This window comes from Mytilus edulis, chromosome 1 (genome assembly GCF_963676685.1).
Source record: "Mytilus edulis chromosome 1, xbMytEdul2.2, whole genome shotgun sequence".
NCBI classification, from domain to species: Eukaryota; Metazoa; Mollusca; class Bivalvia; order Mytilida; family Mytilidae; genus Mytilus; species Mytilus edulis.
Genome location: NC_092344.1, coordinates 22,432,561 through 22,454,086, shown reverse-complemented (window position 1 = coordinate 22,454,086; position 21,526 = coordinate 22,432,561). Strand labels below are relative to the sequence as shown.

The 21,526-nt window shown below is 30.7% G+C and overlaps 1 protein-coding gene across 6 annotated transcripts in view; it reads right to left on the bottom strand.

Annotated features, from left to right (window-relative positions):
• LOC139528201 (transient receptor potential cation channel subfamily V member 3-like) overlaps positions 1 to 17,385 on the bottom strand; it is a 34,815-nt gene extending 17,430 nt beyond the window's left edge. For 2 of the 6 annotated variants that reach the window (XM_071324081.1, XM_071324103.1), the window contains exons 1-14: positions 17,293 to 17,385; positions 15,839 to 15,960; positions 15,398 to 15,537; positions 10,126 to 10,155; positions 6,615 to 6,895; positions 6,140 to 6,290; positions 5,391 to 5,561; positions 4,815 to 4,924; positions 4,262 to 4,349; positions 3,808 to 3,839; positions 2,217 to 2,308; positions 1,727 to 1,859; positions 961 to 1,038; positions 122 to 261 (exon numbers count right to left, since the gene is read on the bottom strand). In XM_071324081.1, coding sequence (XP_071180182.1) covers positions 122 to 261; positions 961 to 1,038; positions 1,727 to 1,859; positions 2,217 to 2,308; positions 3,808 to 3,839; positions 4,262 to 4,349; positions 4,815 to 4,924; positions 5,391 to 5,561; positions 6,140 to 6,290; positions 6,615 to 6,895; positions 10,126 to 10,155; positions 15,398 to 15,537; positions 15,839 to 15,957 — 1,565 coding nt within the window. In that variant the 5' untranslated portion in view covers positions 15,958 to 15,960; positions 17,293 to 17,385. Of the gene's footprint in view, positions 1 to 121; positions 262 to 960; positions 1,039 to 1,726; positions 1,860 to 2,216; positions 2,309 to 3,807; positions 3,840 to 4,261; positions 4,350 to 4,814; positions 4,925 to 5,390; positions 5,562 to 6,139; positions 6,291 to 6,614; positions 6,896 to 10,125; positions 10,156 to 11,858; positions 11,874 to 14,850; positions 14,866 to 15,397; positions 15,538 to 15,838; positions 15,961 to 17,292 lie in introns of all 6 variants that reach the window. The other 4 variants (XM_071324111.1, XM_071324116.1, XM_071324090.1 and 1 more) reach the window with 3 other exon arrangements.
• Between the last annotated feature and the right edge of the window lie 4,141 nt (positions 17,386 to 21,526).

The following is a 21,526-nucleotide window of genomic DNA, read 5'->3' as shown; positions in this document are numbered from 1 at the left end:
GTAAATTGTCAACCCTACTGAACATTATGTTGCCATGAGTAGCATAAATATCCCTCTTTGATGCAAAATATAGGGGTATCTTACTACTATATTCTGTAAAGATGCATATAAAATAATTTACCAAAAATCTGAGAAGTAAGATGGATCTCTCTCCTTTAGGTCCTCTTTTTCTGATAGAAGAAAGAGTCTCTCTTCAGGCCATCGTTCATGGCAATACTGCAAGTCTGCATCAATTTCTTTTGAGCGTGTTGATTCCCATAGCTAGAAGACATTAGAAGATTAGCTATATATGCATGTCTGACTAAAATAAGTATATACTCAATATTTTTCTTTACAACAATGCCTTAATGTTGTAATGAAATAAAGGAATGTCTCTATACTTGGCGTTGTGTTACTTTTATGATCAAAATCTATATCTAAGGCACTCAAACAAAAGTACAAAGTAATGTCATAAGCATAAGACTTAAAATCCGGAATACATAACATTAATGATTTGCACTATTTTCTCAACAAATATGACCTGAGTAGATTGTGCATATTACTGGCTACTTCTTTTTGTATTTTATTTTTACATTGATAGTTATTTCTATATATTCATAGTTCTCTTATTTATGATATTGTCTTACTAATAACAGACTTTAAAATTTCAACATTATTATAATTATAACAAAAAAATTTTGGTAAGAAATCAGGTCATCATCTTTTTTTAAATTCAAATTACTGTAAATTCTGGAATTATTGCGATGTTTTTATCATTGCAAATAATGCGACAGGATTACAATCTCAATAATTTGAACCTGCTTTTTGAAATTTTTCTTATAACAATTAAACATGATTTTTCTCAATATCACAATAATTAAAATTGAATTTTAGACTAAAATGACAAAATGGCAATGATAAATGCAAGCAATAATTTCTGAATTTACAGTTATCACATTCTCCTTAGATAAATCAACTTACATAGTTTTTCCGTACAGATCTTTTATATTCTAAAACTTCTTCTATTATTTGCCATGCTGTAAAACCTACTGCTGCAACCTATAAATAATGTACAAACATTGACTTCAAATTTGACAGAGAGCAGATTGTATTATCCTGATTTTGCTTTAATGCCCTCAGATTAATTTAAAATCTTGATTGAAATTTTTCAGAAAATTCATTTAATAAATTCAAGATTTCATACTCATGATACAATGTGAGTATTATCTGGAATTAACAAATTATTTAAATCAATTACAGGCAAGTGTTCATCCTTTAACAATGAAACAAAATGTACAATATAATCGGCTATAAATGACCCTGACATGTAAATTTTGAAACAATACAATGGAGAAATCTTAATTCAAAACAAAAAAATAAATGAAAAACAAATACTGTAAACTAACTTATTTTGGCGAATACTTTATTTCTTATAACGCCCTCCCAAACCCATATCCCATCAATTTAATTTCGTGATTTTCAAATCTACCTGATGTATTTATTCAATTTAAGAAAGCTCAAAGTTTTACATGAATCAGTTATTTCTCGACTCGTGAAGGTCATGAAAATAAATCGCTCATGAAGATGTTGGTTTAAAGCATAACAGACATGAACCAACAACAACCAATGAACTACAGGCACAAATAAACATGTTTGCAAGAACTCAATCCTCCCCTACTTTGTGACAGACTGAACAAACTTTAATAATATATAGCTAAGTCTATATTTTATTCTAATGGCTACTTACCCACAATACAACTCTATACCAATGCTCTGGCATGGTATATATGTGTCGTTCATCAAATTCTATGAAGATACCAATTAATGACCATAAAAGGATGTACACAAAATTCAGGAATAAATTCAACCATGCTCTCCATCTAAACAGAACATTAATATTTATTTAGGTTATACCTTCTGAAATATAAAACTTTAATGTTTATACCATCACTGAATCGTTTGTCTCCAATTCAGAGACTTTCTTCACAGGGAAGATAGTAAAACTTTATGGAAAATCCCTTTTTGATTGGATCAAGGTAAAACATTACAGCATGAAGGTGTCATAAGAAAAGATAGATCACGCTCTATGGAGAATGCCAACTTTGGGAGGTTCATTAAACAATACAATTTAAGAATTCATAATTTTTCTGAAAAAACTATCTTGAGAAATGGTTTTCTAAATATCATAACAGCATTTATACATAAAAGTCTTTTTTAGAGTTATAATATGAACAAACCTTGCAAATCTAACCCACTGTGTGTTAATCAGTTTTATAAATGTTTTGTTCATCAATAAATCATACTGTTTATAGTTGACTGCTGCTCCTAACTGGAAGTAAATAAAGATTATACATTAACAAATTTCATTCTTTAATGTTTTTGGAGATAAGGCAAAAAACTATTTTCATAGTAATTCCAGTTAAAATGAAACAACCTTGATAAACAGCTACAGTACTATATATGTCAAACTTTACAGATCAAAATCAATCCTCTACTACAGACAATAGTGTATCTTCAGTGCAGCCCTCAGGCAAGACTTCCAAAACAGTCATATATTCCAGACATTTGTATAATGTTTGGTAAAAGTCCGGCTGTGTAAAGCATGAAACGGTCATATATATTTTAGTTTTCAAGGGTTTTTCGATATTTTAACATAATTAACATAATTCACGATCTTTTTGACCCAACCTTTTTGCCTTTAACATCCACACATTTCCTGTTATAAAAGTGACATGATGATTAATTACTATAAAAAAAAAACCTACTTGAATACCTTCAAATTGTAATCAAGGCTAATTAGTTGTTGGACAGCTGAAATCTACCTATTCAGGTGACAGGTGAACTATTTTCGGTACTGGAGATGGTATAAACTGATCTATTCACAATTATTTTCTTACATTTCAGCGGTTTGTATCTAATTGATTTAGTCCAAAAGATTAAATTTATTATAAGGAATTAGTTTATCAACATGATTTGATGAAAAATTTAAAAAGGTTTCAAATGAAAAATTAACCATTGATACCTGTATTTAACGTTCATTTCAAGTATTTTGTTGAAGAAATAGCGTGGAAAGAGCTTCTTCACTCAGTCGAGCTTTGTAAACATACATGGATTTTACGTATCCATTTATGGTCCATGTTTTACCATTGACAACTTAAATGTCAAGTCAACATTCAGTTTTAGGAAATGTGATTTTCAAAAACAAAAGAAAAGTTTTTGACAATGTCATTTTGCACAAATAAAGAGTCTAAGGCAGATATGAGCACGCTGATGTGCACCCTTTGAATGATGCACTGCCAATTTAACAGTTTACATACGAAAATGCATATCAAAGTAAATTTAAAAATCGTTTTTTTTTTTAAACCAATGTCTATCATTGGAATAGCCATCTGATTACCATAATTGCCTTTTGTGACTAAGTCTTAAGAAATTAAAATCGGGATCAGATATAAAATATTTGGCTGGCTCAAATATGTTTTGGAAGCTCTGCCCTCAGGTCTAATCTACTAAACCAACCAAGCAAGGGCTGTAAAGCCAGTGAAGGTTGTTAAACTTTCCATCATCAATCTACTTAAAGATAATTTACTCATTCTTTGAAGCACTGTATCCCCCTTCATAATCCAAAACAATAAAAATTTAATAAGAATACATGTTGTGAAACAAAATGTATGCTAATGTTGTGGATAGTTTCTTTAATTTTTTTTTTTCCTTTTATCAATTCTTTTAAAATTCTAAGGAAAATGCAATAACCCATAAATAATTAACTTGGGTGCTTCCACACCTCTCTCCCTCCCTACAAATCAATTTTGGAACAGATCTATTACTTACAGGAGTAACAGCAACAAGGTCTTTGTCAACTTCTAAAATAGAATAAAACAGAATCCAAATTATAATAAAGCTGACCTTTTCATGTGTCTCAGCTGCAACTTCTATTAGGTCTAATTTTTTTATTGTGGCAACAATCAGTATTTTGGCAATAATCAGATCCTTTAAATTGAGGTAACTTCCTTAAAAATATGCTATAAAACAAAGACTTCCGTAGATTTTTGATACATGCTTAGCTAACGCTCAGGGTAAAATAATCAAATATAAATGCCCAACCCAAGGTTAAATGAAAGCAAATCTACGGCTGCCATGAATTATTTCTTAATTATCATATATACAGGTTTAACTATGCATATCTAAATTGTTTGCAGATGTCAATCTTAAAATACAATGCTGAAAAGTCTTACTCTACCAGCATTAGGAAATTAGCTGTAAATGTTAAATATAGTAGTCTTACTTTTATCATGAACCATATGATGTAAATCAAAGTACTGCTTCCTGTTAGGTCTGTCACATGTCCAAAACTGGCTTAAAGCATCTTGTGCCTTGATAAATCAAAAATACAATATGTTAGATGTTAGTGTGTGAATTACATTAGTGTTAAAAATTATCTGCTTTAATTTTTTTTAATACAGTATTTTATCTTAAAATTTCCATTGATAAATCAAAAAATTATAAAGATACTAAAGTTCCAACTCCCTCAGGCACAGTTGACTTTTTCCCACTATCTGTAGACTTTCCTTGCCAATTTTTAATATAAATAAATAATGAAATATAATAACAATAATAGTTAGATGCAATGTCATGATACCACTATGAAATCTACTGTACCCCTACAGATTCATAGTTTTTTCAGCACCACATTGTCACTAATTATCTGGAGGTGCAATAAAGTTAAGTATCTGGGATATCAGAATTTCTTATTGCGATACTCACACACTCACATTTTTAACATCAATACAAAACCTGGCAATAATTTTTGTAATTTCTGTTCAAGATTGAAAACTTACGACAGGAGGCATTTTAACTATCATCCAAGACAGACATATTTGTCCACTGACATCCCGTGTTGTAGCAGACGCTTTGTTATTCAGTAAAATTTGAGCACTTTCACTTCTATCTGTAATAACAATAGTATAACTAGATGAATTGAGAGAATGTGGTGTAGCATGGAACATTTGGTAAAAAAAATAGCAAGAAACAAATACAATGCACTGTAAATATGTTATTACTCTGTAGTTCCTATCAAACTGACTGAAGCAGAAAACTTAACATTGCAAAATTGTTAATTAATTCAGTCACTGGACTTAAGGAGAAATATCTCTAAACAGTTGTCGAACTGATTTGTACTAATAGTGGAGCAAATTTATACAAAGTACAACAGGTTGTTCTTATCTAACTAACTTAAACATAGAACTTAAACATTTGTTTACGCTGACTTTTGTTAGTGCAAGACCAAAAAAACCTAACTAACTGACAAGGTTCTTGACTTGGGTAAGTCCCTAATGTCATCACATGCTAACTGTGCAATACAACTTTCATTTAGTGTTTTACCCTTAAAATCCTGAATTCAAACATGTACTTACCCAATTGTGAAGCAACATATAGAGGTGTCCTTTTTCTGTAATCTAATACTTCTTTACCATCAAACAAGCAGCCTCTTTTAATTAGGGTCTTTAAAGATTTTACTGCATCATTTTTGGCTGCAAAATGGACAGGCGTCTGCAATTCTCCTTTAGTTTTTGCTTCTTTTACAGCTATCAAGTAAGAAGATATGTGTAAGTAATACCAGACCTCTTAATTCTTTATTTAAATTCTAGTGCATTTGTTATTCCCTTTGCTTAATAAAAAGTGAAATAAGAAGGTCATTTAGACAATGAACATCACAAATAGGCTATTCTTTTAATTTCTAAAATTCGCATCATTCAAAATAAATAAAGTTATCTGTATTCTGCTTTAGTTCACTACTTCAGAAAACAGTGACACCATAAATGTTAGTTATTTTTCTTCAAACATTTTCTTAAAGGAGTGACAATGTTTTAAGGAAGAAAAAATATAAAATAACAGGGCAATACATCATATTCACTCCAAGTTTTCAAAACAAGCAACACAATTATATAGTTACTGATGAATTTGCTGGCTCATTTCTTTTTTTTAGCCAGAACAGCTCTTATCTTTGGTTCTTAAATATTCTGGTAATAATTAAACCTGCTGCTTTGTTTTGCAAGAAAAATCTTCTGCAATGGTAAATGTTTGTAGAATTTAGATTAACATTAACAATAGCTGAGTATTTTGACTCCAAACTTATAATGAGTCTAGTGTATACAAGATTTACCTCCCCTGTCAATCAAAACTTCACACATTTCTGGATAGTCAACAGCTGCTGCTACATGTAATGGCGTCCTACCAAGGTGATCAGGGTGGTTTATATCTGCACCTGCATCCAGTAAAAATTGGGCTATGTCTACATGCCACATTCGTGCAACCTATGAAGTACAAAGCAAAATCATATTCAACATTGGAATAATTTACGGTATACTGTGGAGTCATTTTTATCCAAATTTCATTTTTTGTTGATTTCATGGTTACAGGTGCACCACAAATTTAAATGTTCAATGAATTTTAAATTGTCTTAAAGCTTACATGCACACTTTGAATAAACCATGTGATCAAATATCTATGAAAAATAAAAGTTTTCATTAATCCACGAAAATTCATCAACATGAACATAAATGTAGACAAAATATCATCAAGTATCTTTATATTTGTTGGACAATCAGGTTGACAAGGTGAACAAAAACATATCAAACCTCATGTAATAATGTCTGTCCATGTCTGTCTGAGCAGTTTATATTGGCACCATTCCTTAGCAAACTTGATATGAATTCTAGGTCTACTACAGCATTAGGATTTTTGGAACGTCCAAGTTCTTTAAAATGATCAAACAATGCTTTTGTCTGTGAAGCAATCATAGTGCTGTTTTTCTTCTTTCCATGGCCAACATTTATAGAATCCAGGACTTCGGGGTCAATGGCATCTAGACCCTGACCTTTATTTCCTGGTTGATTTTCCTCATCCTCTGTATTCCCGCCTTTTAGGAAAAAAATAAATTTTCACTTTCTATCATCCAGGATTCAACACTTTATCACATCAGATTACTATAAATCCAACTTTCATTTGCAATTTTTCTTCATTAAATTTGTGTGCAATAAGAAATAAATTAAAATTTCTATCATTGTATTTGTAGAACATTAACAAATATAAAAAATATAAAAAAAACAAGAAAATTACTGTTTAAAAAGATTAACTTTAGAAATTTTAAAAATAAATTACAATAAATTACAATAAATAAAAGTTTAATACCAATTAAGAAATCATATTGATCTAATTGTTAAAGTTAAAACTATAGTTCTAAAATTTAAAAAAATACATAAAAAAAAAGGCAAGCTGAAAATAGTTTTTTTTTCAACATAACAAGATACTGACAGAAATCCAGAGGGACAAAAGATCCCAAAGGGACAGTCAAACTTATAAATCTAAAACAAACTGACAACGCCATGGCTAAAAATGAAAAAGACAAACAAACAACAGCACACATGACACAACATAGAAAACTAAAGAATAAACAACACGAACCCCACCAAAAAACTAGGGGTGATCTCAGGTGCTCCGGAAGGGTAAGCAGATCCTGCTCCACATGTGGCACCGTCGTGTTGCTTATGTGATAACAAATCCGGTAAATAGTCTAATTCGGTAGGTCACATTCATGAAAAGAATGCATTAATCATTTTACATAATCAATTTGTTTCTTTTTTTTAATTTGGGGAGGGGAGGTTACATTACAATTCATTTACAATGAAAAAATAAAATATCTAAACAGTTGTTTTTATAAATAATGTAAAAGGGGGATGAGAATAGACAAAGTTATTGTTCAGAATTATGCCATATTGTAATCTCATCTGTCCTTATTAATTGGACTGTTGGCGTCATAACAGATATGGGATATTGTTATAAATAACACACCTCATAGGTGATAAAACTGTCATACATTGAGAAATAACAATAGTTTTCTGCAAAAAAAAATCAACCATAAACATTCTTAAATTGGGTAATGTAGGTCTTCGTGATCTAAGTGTTCTAAACAAGACTACAAAAGTGGTGAAATTTTAAAGAAAATTACCATATATAAGGATTGTAGCACACTAGAAGTAAAATAGGTTTCTGACAAAATGGATGAAGAAATAAACTAGAGGCTCTAAAGAGCCTGTGTTGCTCACCTTGGTCTATGTGAATATTAAACAAAGGAAGCAGATGGATTCATGACAAAATTGTGTTTTGGTGATGGTGATGTATTTGTACATCTTACTTTACTGAACATTCTTGCTGTTTACAATTATCTCTATCTATAATGAACTTGGCCCAGTAGTTTCAGTGGAAAATATTAGTAAAAATTTACAAATTTTATAAAAATTGACTATAAAGGACAACAACTCCTTAGGGGTCAATTGACCATTTTGGTCATGTTTACTTAATTTTAGGTCTTACTTTGCTGTACATTATTGCTGTTTACAGTTTATCTCTATCTATAAAAATATTCAAGATAAAAACAAAAAAACGTCAAAATTTCCTTAAAATTACCAATTCAGGGGCAGCAACCCAACAACCAGTTGTCCATTCCATCTGAAAATTTTAAGGCAGACAGATCTTGACCTCATTAACAATTATTCCCGTCATATTTGCTCTAAATGCTTTGGTTTTTGAGTTATAAGCCTAAAACTGCATTTTACTCCATGTTCTATTTTTAGCCGTGGCAGCCATCTTGGTTGAATGGCTGGGTAACCAGACACATTTTTCAAGTAGATACCCCAAAGATGATTGTGGCCAAGTTTGGAGTAATTTGGCCTAGTAGTTTCAGAGAAGATTTTTGTAAAAGATTACTAAGATTTACGAAAAATGGTTAAAAATTGACTATAAAGGGCATTAACTTCTAAAGGGGTCAACTGACTATTTCAGTCATGTTGACTTATTTGTAAATCTTACTTTGCTGAACATAATGGATGTTCACTGTTTATCTCTATCTATAATAATATTCAAGATAATAACCAAAAACAGCAAAATTTCCTTAAAATTACCAATTCAGGGGCAGCAACCCAACAACGGGTTGTCCGATTCATCTGAAAATTTCAGGGTAGATAGATCTTGACCTGTTAAACAATTTTATACCCATGTCAGATTTGCTCTAAATGCTTTGCTTTTTGAGTTATAAGCCAAAAACTACATTTTACCCCTTTGATCTATTTTTAGCCATAGCGGCCATCTTGGTTGGTTGGCTGGGTCACCGGACACATTTTTAAACCTAGATAACCCAATAATGATTGTGGCCAAGTTTGGTTTAATTTGGCCCAGTAGTTTCAGAGAAAAAGATTTGTGTAAAAGTTAACAGACAACGCCTGACGACGGACGCAAAGTGATGAGAAAAGATCATTTGGCCCTTTGGGCCAGGTGAGCTAAAAGATAACAAGTAAAAAAATCAAAGTATAGGTCAAGGTGACTTAAATGTTCTTCAACAACAATGAGCAATTGGTTTCTTAGATATAAATATATATATACATGAAATTGTTAGCACTATTATTTTCCATGCACTTCTCCTGTAAAAATGTTTGGTCCCCACAAAGTTATAGACCTTGCTCATACAAGCCTTTGATATAAACTTCATAAAAAGTTAGAAGAAAATGTATTTGTAGGAGTTCTTACAATGTAATTTTCATTATACATTACTTTTCAGAGAGACATTAGTTTCAGCTAAATGTCAAAATAAGAGTTGAGCATAGATTTTCCAAGACATTGCTGATAGAAATCATTGATATAAATTTTATAACAATTCTACAAGAAATTGAGTTCCAAGAAAGCTTACAATGCAACTTTACACAAAATCAATTTCCAAGGGGCATAACTCAATAAAAACTAGTTAATAAGCACTGATTTTTGTATTAGTCTGAGACATTGATACATGTTTAAACCTCATTAATTATTTCATTAATATCTCTATACATTATTTTAAGGTCAAGGTCCTGTCAAACTGAACAAACCCAATACATCATCAGGTTAAGTAACACAAGGATAACTTCTTTTACAGACATGACAAAAATAAATTAATTAGGACCACAATATTTTTTATAAAAACTGGCCAAAATGATCAGTGTGTTAATTTAAAACAGAAGCTAAAGCAGGTTATCCAAACTTTTTATTAAATGTTAAATAGCCATATCATCTTTTGTTAAATGTTAAAAAAATCATATCATCTCCTGGTTTCAAACTTACTTTTCTCAATTTTCTTTAATAATGCTTGTTCTATTTAATGAAACAGGTTTTTATTGAAAGATTTATATTCATAATAGTCTGACTAATGCAATAATCAAATAAAAATTTAATTATTTGTTTAGTTTTAATTTTGTCAAAAACAGTATAAACACATATAAGTTGGTATTCAGTAGTGTAGGTATTAAAGTTCTCATAGTACAAATCTGGATATCCTAATTTCTACTACACAGTTGATATTTAAATTTTGATTTGTACTTAATTTCACTAAGTATTAATCATAATTCTGATTTTAGAGATCCAATTGGTACTAGAATAATCGTACTTCCTACTGAATCCCAATTTGTTCTGTAAAAAAAATAATCATTTATGCATATCTTTCAACTTCTGAAAATCTCTGTGGGAAATTTTAGGCACAATGAAAAACATGTAAGCATGTATTTTATATTATCGCTATTTTGTGCATTTTTCCTTTGATCTTTTTTTGTGATAATTTTTCATATTATGCTACTCGCTTGAGATGGAAAGTTATCACTAGAAACTAAGCAGGCACATGGCGTTGCTAATGAAATTGACATAAATATTGACAACGTTGTCATAGGTAAAAATAGCGATAAACAGATTATCATTGGTCATCTCAACTCGATTGCATTTCTCACTTTCGCTGTACCGCCTACCGGCTCAAGTGAGAAAATCAATCTCGTTGAGATGATCAACGATAAACGATAATCTGTAAATATACATGCAAATTGTGTTTAATCTGATATTCCATAGTTTTCATTAAGTATGTATGTGCTTAAATGTCATTTGAACTTCTTTGCCTTCCTGTTTTGAGAATTAAGTTTACATAAATAATTAGTATTTAACTAAGAAAATGTGATAATCACATAGAAATTTTTTAACATCTGAAAACTGAAATTTCAATTCTTTTTAAGTAAAAATGTTAAAGGATTTGTTCTCAACAATATTAATTCCCAAAAATTTTGACTTTTTTATCAAAAGTTAATGTTACTAAGTTAAATATAATTTTTAAGATTTTCAAAAAAATTGTGATACACTATCTTCCAAGACAAAGACAGACAAGAATTATTTACCCCAACTAAATCTGATACACTTGTAAGGCTATGCATATAACCGGACAATTTAACATTAGATGAATGGGAAATGGTTTTGTGCAGGAGAAAAGTATGCAATTAACCAAATTATGCTATTAAGCGGTATGCAATTAAGTGGAATCAACTGTACTCTAATAAGGATTTCTTTTTGGTGAAAGAGGAAGTGTTATCCTAAAATAACTTCTACAACACAAGAAAAAATTTCAATGCTTGGATCTAATAATTGTGCAAAATTTCCTTCCAGTACAAAAAACAGTGTAGAAGAATTTGAAACCACAAAAATGGGTTCCCTAAATATAAGATTTTTCATGTGAACACAAAGTTTAACCTCAAATCAATTTTCCACTTTCATTAAAATATAACATGCAAATCTACATAAGATTCTACAATCATATGCAATATTTCATTTCAGAATGAAACTTACCAAATAGAAAGGACACACAGAGAAGATATACAAAGTGAAACTATATGTTTATGGGTTAAAAAGAGAAAACCTAAGAAAGATAGAAGCTATGATCATATCTACATGTAGTCATGTACATCAGAATACTATATAACAGACTGATAAATGTGATATCAGGTTATGATATGGGGAGATGCAGATCTAGACCTCTCTCTCACCTTTTAATTCACTTTCTAAAATGAAAAGTATATCCACATAAGCAAAAAATGCATCTAATTTTTAAGATGCATTTAACTTTTCAAGATCAGAAGAAGGTAAATAAAAATAAATAATTACAAAAAAATAATTTAACTGGCTTTAAGGTGGTACCTAACACTACAGAGAGATAACTCTGTAAAATCAGCAGAACGTTTTAATGACGCTGTGTTGATAAGGGAATATTAAAGTCATAAGAAACGAGTGACCGGTGAAAAATAATGTTCTTCCAATTCTTGAACCAATGCATACAAACATCATAAACTTAGTCTTCTGTGCTCGAATTTATCATTTTTTTCGTGTAAATTTCGTATAATTGTCAATTTTTTTTTCAATCGGTCAGTGTTGTTGTGAAAATATGGCAGGTAATTAAAGTTCGTGTCTTGAAGCCGAAGTTTAACGATTGTCACCTGTTTGTCAACAATTGACGAAAAATAAACAAAAAAGCATGGAAATTGAGCACGTTTTTAACATGTAAATTCAGATAATAGTTTATTTTAAGGACATCCATGCGTATTGTGGTCACCGGATTTTTACGAGATGGGTCACACTGAGGTCACCTTGCATACGGAAAATATCTCGGGGGGAATTGCTTGCTGGAAGGAAGCTATTCAAATAAAGTAAACTTCTTCTAAATATGAATAAATTAAAGAATTTTCTTCAGAAAAAAGTATATGTACATAAGTTTTATAATGAAAACTATCCATTGAGTTATTAAAATCATATGCATTATTTTTTTTGATTTGAGGTTTCTTATGACTTTAAGCTTCTCAAGGATCAAAATAAGTTTTGGTCAGACTGCTATATAACCAGTGTAATTTTTCTGATTAAACGGTTGGTTCAAATTTTTTGAAATTTTTATATTTTTGTCAAAGGGCCAAAGTCAATACTTTGTCAAAATTTTAAGAAAATTAAACGAGCCAAATTAATTTTAGTTCAGGTGTTGGGTACCACCTTAAGTAGAGATAAACAATGTGTTATTGATCAGAATACATTGATTGGTATTTGAGGAAAACTATACATCAACATCCAGTATGCTATCATGTTTTTTTAAAAAGTGAATAAAATTTTGGCCAATATACAAATTCACATTTGGGACTAATATCCAGATATGTTTTTGGTCTAAATATAAATCTTTCATATGAATTAAAGGTTTCAATTCATGTGGTTAAAAATGAGTCAAAACATGCTAACAGAAGCAATAATAAATTAGAAGACAAACAAAAAACAGCAATAAATTGGAAAAGAAAAAAAATCAACAAACAAGACAAACAGCAGCTTAGAAACTTAATCCTGAACCGTACAAATCACAACAAAAAATAAGCAGGTGATATCAAGTGCTCTGGAATGGAAAGGAGATTCAGCTACACATGTGGCACCTGTTGTACATGTGTTGCTGATAAAAAATACAAATTTGGTTAAAAATGTTATTTGGTGATGTGACAATTGATAGAATGAGAACATGATTGTGACTAAGACCATTGGGAATATCTGTGGTATCTCATGACACAGATGTTCCATAACAGTCAACCAAATCAAGATGGGGTGGGTAAAACTTCCAAAGGGATGTCTTCCACATTACCAATAAACAAATTCTATGGACAAGTTTTTTAGGAAAGCTCAACATTACAATAGATGAAAAAGTCAGCCATTTTGTGAAAATTATATGCAACAATAACATCCTGACATTTTACAACCTAGTAATAAATTTATATGAACCCATGTGTGTATAATATGTTAAGTGAGAAGTGACAATTATAAATACTTTCCCTGTGTGTCATGTTTTGATGTGCAACTGTGAGTTGAATTTATGTGTATTCCTTTATATAGCCTTCAGGAGCAAGTGTATCTATAACATGGTGTTTCTCATTATTGCTAATAATTAAACTTAGATTTACAAATTTACTACAAATACTACAAGAACAAACTCCAAATGAAGGCACAAAAGGATTGGAAAATGTTATTCCTTTTTCTAGAATAATAAAATCAATTTATGCAAATACAGTTATACTTTCTGACTTTTACAATAGTATGTAAGATTACAATTTACATCATTTAAAATGTTGCCAACATTTAAAGCATTTTTTCCCCATTACTGTTCATCAATTGCTGACAGATTTAATTTATTTTTTATAAGATGGTTTACAGATCTGCAGACTCATATTTTCTGCATTTAAATTTTTTTTAATACTGCCCTATGAAAAAACTTAATAAAAGCACATTTTCTACCTTCAATGCATTATCGTGTATGATATGTACACGTATGGTAATAACCAATGTAAATTAATGTATAAAATATCAAAATCAAAATAGTGGTACAATGTACATCTATATATAGTTATAGATAATGAACTAATTTTACAAATAAAATCATAAATTTTTTGAACAAATAAGTAAGTTCTGAATTTTTTATGACATTCCCTAAGATTTGAGACTAGAGCATTGAGCATTGTATAAAATTGTGATGAATAAAATTATTATAGAAAGACATTAAAATAAAGAATTTAAACATTTAAGCATTATACATGTTATCAACTGTGAATTCATTTAATTTGTGAGTATCAATTTTCATGGATAATGGATCTGGATAACTTGCATTTCAAAATTATATTGATTTCTAGGTTATGCCAAAGACTACATACATTCCGAGAGAACATTTGTAATTCAATGAATAATTCCCTATACCATGAAATCCATGAAAAAGGTATCCAACGAAATTAAAATGAACCCACAGTATCTCATATATCAATGAATAAGCCAAACATAACATGCGCTGCTTTATATATTGCCTAAATTAATCTAAGTTTAAAATTAGTACCTACATGTATATTAACATGCATATTTCAGACAAAATTAAATATTTCAAGCAATATTGTTGATGAACAGTAACAACCAAACAACCCTTTGGTGTGCTGTCTGTATCCTTAAATAAAGCATGCACTACACTTAATTTACCTTTTGATTGTGCTTCTAACAAAATATCATAAAAATTCATAAAATACCATAAAATATTCATAACATTGGGAGCATACAAATTTGAGTGTTTATTCTTTAGATTTTCTTTAATGTATTTTGGAAAGATCTGTGACAAAACTACTACAATCTAGTCATTTTCTAGATTTCTGTAAATGAGTTACCATCGACCATTGCTTTTTTAGCATTTTGGTTGAGATCAAACTATAATATTGCTGTCTGCTTCTTTATTGTATAGGAAGATGTTTATGGTGAATAATTCATGTTTTCTTTGATTTTAATTAAAATAATTTAATTTAAATAGAAATAAAAGAATAAATTAAAAAGTTAAGCACATGGTTCTTTGACATTTTTTCATCAATATTGGTGCAATAGACTATCTGACTCGAGTCATAGTTAAATATTGTAAGTTCTGTTTATATGCTAATATGGTCAAATCAGTTACCATTCGTCTTTAACTCGTTTGTTGCATTTGTCATTGACTTTATTCCTGAAATTATCACACATAGTCTAACCAAATCAAACTTACTTGACTTTGTGATAGTTCTTTTTGATGCACAATATTGTCTCCATTTGTGTGCCCCTTTCTTTGCTTCGACAATTGCAGCCAGTGCATTTTTCTTTTTATTTGCTTCATCTACCTTACTTCTAAATGTGTTTAGCATTTTACTAAAATGTATGAAGAAAAATATGAAGTGTAATATGAGCTCCTCTCTAGATAATGCTTTTTTTCTATGGGAAAAATCAATAGGCAAATGTAATAATAAAAACTTGCTTCAAATCTTTAATTGCAAAATTTTTAATTGCAAAATGTTTAATTTCTGTTTGACAAATTCTTGCATCAAGTCTAGAGTGGATTTACTATATTAATAAACTGATTATTCAAATTAATATTTCTGAGCATGTTTCTTAAATGACAAAAATAAGTATAAAAAATAGGATTGTCCATGAAGTTTACATAAATTTATACCTGTTGTTTTTCAAATTATGATCTGAATCCAAATGAAGCTCAAAGGAACTGTTAGCAAATCCATTTTCATCAGGTGCTACACTGCCTTTAGCCCTCTTCCCTCTTTTCTTTCCATCCATTTTCTTGAATTAAATACAAATTTATGTACAACGATTGCTGAGAATATGGAAACAATGTATTTGAATCATACAAACATTGGGAAATATTGTATAAGGGTCACTAATTTACTGATATGTTAGTAATTTTGGTTTGAAGATATCATTCTTATGGATTAAAGTTTATATTGATATACACGTACATGTTATGTAAAATAAAAGAAGAATTAATTTGTCTGAGGACATTTATAAGAACTCCCCTCAAGCTTCACAATTATCCAATTTAAAATGGGAATAAATCTATAAAGACAAACAACTCGCTGTCCAAATTTGAACTCTGTCTGTGTGTTGTCACTTGTGGTAAAAAGCTCTCAAGATCATATGGTTGATTGGTTGTATTATTGTATATGAACCAAATCAGTATAAAACTTTCGTGTTTGTATACTTGTGTTCGCATTCTCTGTCATAGAAATTTCGAGGACTGTGGTTTTTAACATTAATATGGGGACGAAGTAAGGAACACAATACCAATTTCATTTTTTAATAATTCCTTGATATGAAAAAACGTTACCTGATGACAGCATTTCTTTGTTAACATTGCATATGACGTCATAACTTAAGTAATGTCACAACTAAAATACCTAACAATAGAACCAAAATCGGAAACGTTACAGTATTTCCGTTTCTTTTTTAAACAAATATTAAAGTTACAAAAAAAATAATTTATACAGACTTTATTCCCATTTACAGGTAATGCCTGCCTCATATTAAATGGACAACGATTTGTTTTTTATGTCGATAATGTTACCTTAGAACTTGATTTAAATTATGTGACTAGACTGTAGACTAAGGAGGGGGGATAGGACCTTTATCGGGACTCCGGGATCGGGTGTTTTTAAGCTCGAGATTTCGGGATTGACCCTTTCGGGATCCGGGAATTCTTTTTTTTTCGAATTTCGGGACCTCAGGATTTCGTGTTTTTTAAGCCCGGGATTTCGGGATGTCGTGTTTTTAAGCCCGGGATTTCGGGATCAGGACCCCTCCTACCCTCCCTCACTAAGTGTAGTGCAGGGAGAGTTTTTTTAACTGGAAATCTGGATTATGAAAATGTCATATTATATATATTTTTTTTGTAAAAACTTTAAAAATTCATTTTTTTCTTTACTCTTTTATATATGGTTGAGCAGAGACATATCTCTGGTGTAAGCAAATGTGGTTGCTTGTAAGTTGTATTTGTGTATTTTTGAGTGAAGATTTGTCTGGTTTTCCTGCTATCTCTATCTCTTACAACTAATTATTTAAATGTCAGTTTTAATGGGATAATCGTTGTATAATTTTTTACATTGTAATTTCACTCACTGTGTCTGCAAGATATAATTACACGACAAAATCGAAATTGTTGACATAAAGCTCAGTGCACGACGCCATTTTGTTTACTGTTACCGTAACAACAAATTCCCGCCATAATAGGGTCTGACAATGTACGGTAACATACTTTTAAATTGCAAATCACCATAACGCCAACTCGTTAATTTGATTGATAACATTCATAAAGTGTTACTTAAGAATACTTTAAACAAACAGTGAAATGTTAATAGAGTATCAGCATTTCGTGAGTATTTTAGATCATTTTAGACACAATCAATGATAACCTCTAAAGACTGTTGATGGTAATGTGAACATATATAAACATAACTATAAATAGACAGAGAATCATATGTTTTAACGCAGATCTTTTTAAAGTCTAACTAATCATGTAGATAAAAAAAAAAATGTAAATAATCACTTTACGTGACTGTGTCACCTCCATTTAAGGTTAAAAGTTAGGTGGTATACATACAGACTAAAATGAGGTAGAATTTATAATTATTCAGAAAGACAGAAATATGTCAGGAATATAACGAATTATCATTTCAATATTCCACTTTTCTAATTGTTGGGGAAAAGTTTGTCTTAAGTCGTAGCTATATATATAATACCTCTTCTAGATATGCTATGATTTTCAGTGTTCCAATACTAAAGGCAGAAATATTACTTTGTGGATAGAAATTGTAGAAAAACTATGATTTCGTGTGTATACCCATGGCATAGCAATGTTTGCATTGACACAGTTTCAATTAGTAAAACATGCTCCTATATGTATGAGGTCAAGGTCAGATGAACCATTAAAGGCAGACATGTATACCTAACAATCAATCTATGCATCAAATATAGTTAACCTATTGCTTATAGTATCTAAGTCTTAAAGAAACAAATCTTAACATTGACTAATGAACCATGAAAGAGAGATCAAGGTCAGGTGATACCTGCAAGACAGACATATTCACCTTACAATCATCCATTAACCAAATATAGTTTACTTTATGAATAAAACAGACCAAAGCACAAAACAAATAAATGGGGAATATGTCCTTTGGACACAGATGACCTCCCTTGCATATTATATAAATTTATCAAGGGACATAACTGAAGAACCGTAAAGTGAGGCTACCCAAATGTGTACTTGATCTGATATTTGTGGTAAAAAGTAATATATATAAGTCTTATAACGATTGGTTTAGGCAAACTTGGGTTAGAGAAAGGAAACAAAAAATTCAGCTTTTTTTCCATTTGTAAAGGGGCATAACTCTAGAAAGTAAAAGTGACATCACCAAAATTCAAACTTGATCAGTATTTTCTGTTAATAAGCATTGAGTATAAGTTTTATAGTATTTGGTTGAGGCAAACAAAAGTTAGAGAAAGGAAACAACTCGAAAAATTCTGCTTTTTTTCCATTTAAAACTCTAGAACAGTTATTAAAGTGACACTACCAAAATTCAATCTTGATCTGTGTTTTGTGGTGAAAAGCATCACGAGCAAAAAGTAAAAACACAAAAATACCGAACTCCGAGGAAAATTCAAAAGGAAAATCCAAAATCAAAAGGCAAAATCAAAAGTCCAAACACATCAAACGAATGGATAACAACTGTCATATTCCTGACTTGGTACAGGCATTTTCTAATGTAGAAAATGGTGGATTGAACTTGGTTTTATAGCTAGCTAAACCTCTCACTTGTATGACAGTCGCATCAAATTCCATTACATTGTCAACGATGTATGAACAAAACAAACATACTCAAAGAGTAAAAATGTCAAAAATAGGGGTACAGCAGTCATTATTGTGTTATCATCTTAATATCACTATAAAAACAACAAATGTAACGAAGAATCACAAAAAGGCATACATCAAAATTAACATACTCATTTTGCTTTTCTTGTACCACTTAATTTAAGTATATAAAGTCTACCCGAGCAAGTGAAACTAGAGGCTCTAAAGAGCCTGTGTAGCTCACCTTGGTCTATGTGCATATTAAACAAGGACACAAGTGGATTCATGACAAAATTGTGTTTTTGTGTTGGTGATGTGTTGTAGATCTTACTTTATTGAACAATCTTGCTGCTTACAATTATCCCTATCTATAATGAAATTGGCCCAGAAGGGACAGAAGAAAATATTTTGTAAAAATTTATGAAAATTGTTAAAAATTGACTATAAAGGACTATAACTCCTTTATAAGGAGTCAGTTGACCCTTTTGGTCAAGTTGACTTATTTGTAGCTCTTGCTTTGTTGTGCATTATTGCTTGACCATTTTGGTCATGTTGACTTATTTGTAGATCTTACTTTGCTGAACATTATTGCTGTTTGTAGAGGAAAAGATTTTTTCTAAAAGTTAATGACAACGGACGACGACGGACGACAACCAAAGACATAGGACGGACGCAAAGTGATGAGAAAAGCTCACTTGGCTCTTCGGGCAAGGTGAGCTAAAAATATCTTTTTGAGGCAAACAAAAGCAAGACAACAGAAATAAAAAAATTCAGCAATTTTTTTCATTTCTAAAGGGGCATTACTCTAGAATGGTGAAAGTGACGCCACCAAAATGTAAACTCAGTCTGTGTTTTGTGGTAAAAAGTAAAATGGAAAGTCCCTAATCAATTGGCAAAATCATAAGTTGAAACACATCAAACGAATTGATAACAACTGTCATATTCCTGACTTAAATAGTACAGGCATTTTCTTGTAAAAAATGGTGGATAACACCTAGTTTTATAGCTATCTAAACCTCTCACTTGTATGACAGTACAAGTAATACACAAAACAAAAGTTTCATAACATTTAGTTGAGGCAAACTAAAGTTAGAGAACAGAAATCAATTTTAGGACATATGTACGGACAAGGGTAAAATTAAACTGAGCAATGAACCAGGAAATTGAGTTCAAGGTCAAATTAAACCTTCCAGACTTACATGTTCATCATAAAATAAATTCATACAATAAATATTGTAACTTGACCTATTGCATATAGTAATTGAAAAAAAAAAAAAAAAAAAATGCAAAAACTTCACTTAAACTACTGAACCAATAAATGAGGTCAAGGTCAGATGATATCTGCCAGTACACCTTACAATCATTCCATACACCAACTATAATAGCTTAATTGCTTAATTGCTTATAGTATCTGATATATGGACTTGACAACTAAAATTTACGTGTTTCCTGATCCATGAAATGAGACCAAGGTCATTTGAACACTGTCTGAGTGCATGATGACCTTGTGGTCAAGGGCAATTAACATGTGACACAGGGAAATTTTAGAAAACAAGGCATCTATAATATATATAGAAAGTATTCTCTTCATCATATAATTATAGAATGTGTTGTGTTATGAAGTGAGAAAAAGATGCTTATACAAATGAATGATTAAATGCTGGAATTCAATGACGTTAAGGGAGCTACCATTTGATTTTTATGGGGGGGGGGGGCTAGGATGAAAAAAAAATTCCTGCATTTTTTTTTAATTTAAATCTCTGTCCTGCCTTTTAATTTGTCACTTTATTCGGTTTTGCCTTTTTTTTTTATTAGTTTATCCTGACTTTTTTTACTTAAATTGTCATCCTGACTTTTTTTTTGCCAAGTTGCTCATCCTGCCTTTTTTTCTACTCAAAACTCCTGTACTGCCTTTTTTTTTAAATTTCATCCTAGCACCCCCCTTGTAAGTATTTGTGATTCATCATTGTAATTAGAATTTATCTCTAATGGGTACAGTTTGACTATTGGTTTATTGGTAAGTTCTCATTTTGTACACACTATTGCTGATCTCACCAAACCATCTCCACTGCGCAGAAGGTCCTCAATGATACCGATGTTCCACAAGGTTCTAGGTGATTTATTATGCATCTGTACGATGTCTCAAGTCTTTATCTTCTGTAGATTATTTCCACTGGCCCTGTGGAATTCCTGTAGTGATGGTAGGTACTCTTTCTTCCAACTTGCCCTAAAGTGTTGTAGTAATTCATGTTGTTGTTTGTTATGCTTTAGCGCATAAGTGCAAGTTAGTGTTTTCTAGTGTCTTTAAGTGAAAGCAGCTCTTTTTCAAGCTCTAATAGACTTGATTTTTGTCAAATCCATTTTATCCTGGACACGGCACCAATCTCATGATCGTAAAATTGTAGAACTCATTGTGTTATGAATGAATGATTTAATGCTGGAATACAATTACGTTAACACATAGCAACCATGGGGTTACATATGGACAGCTGAAATGCATATAAG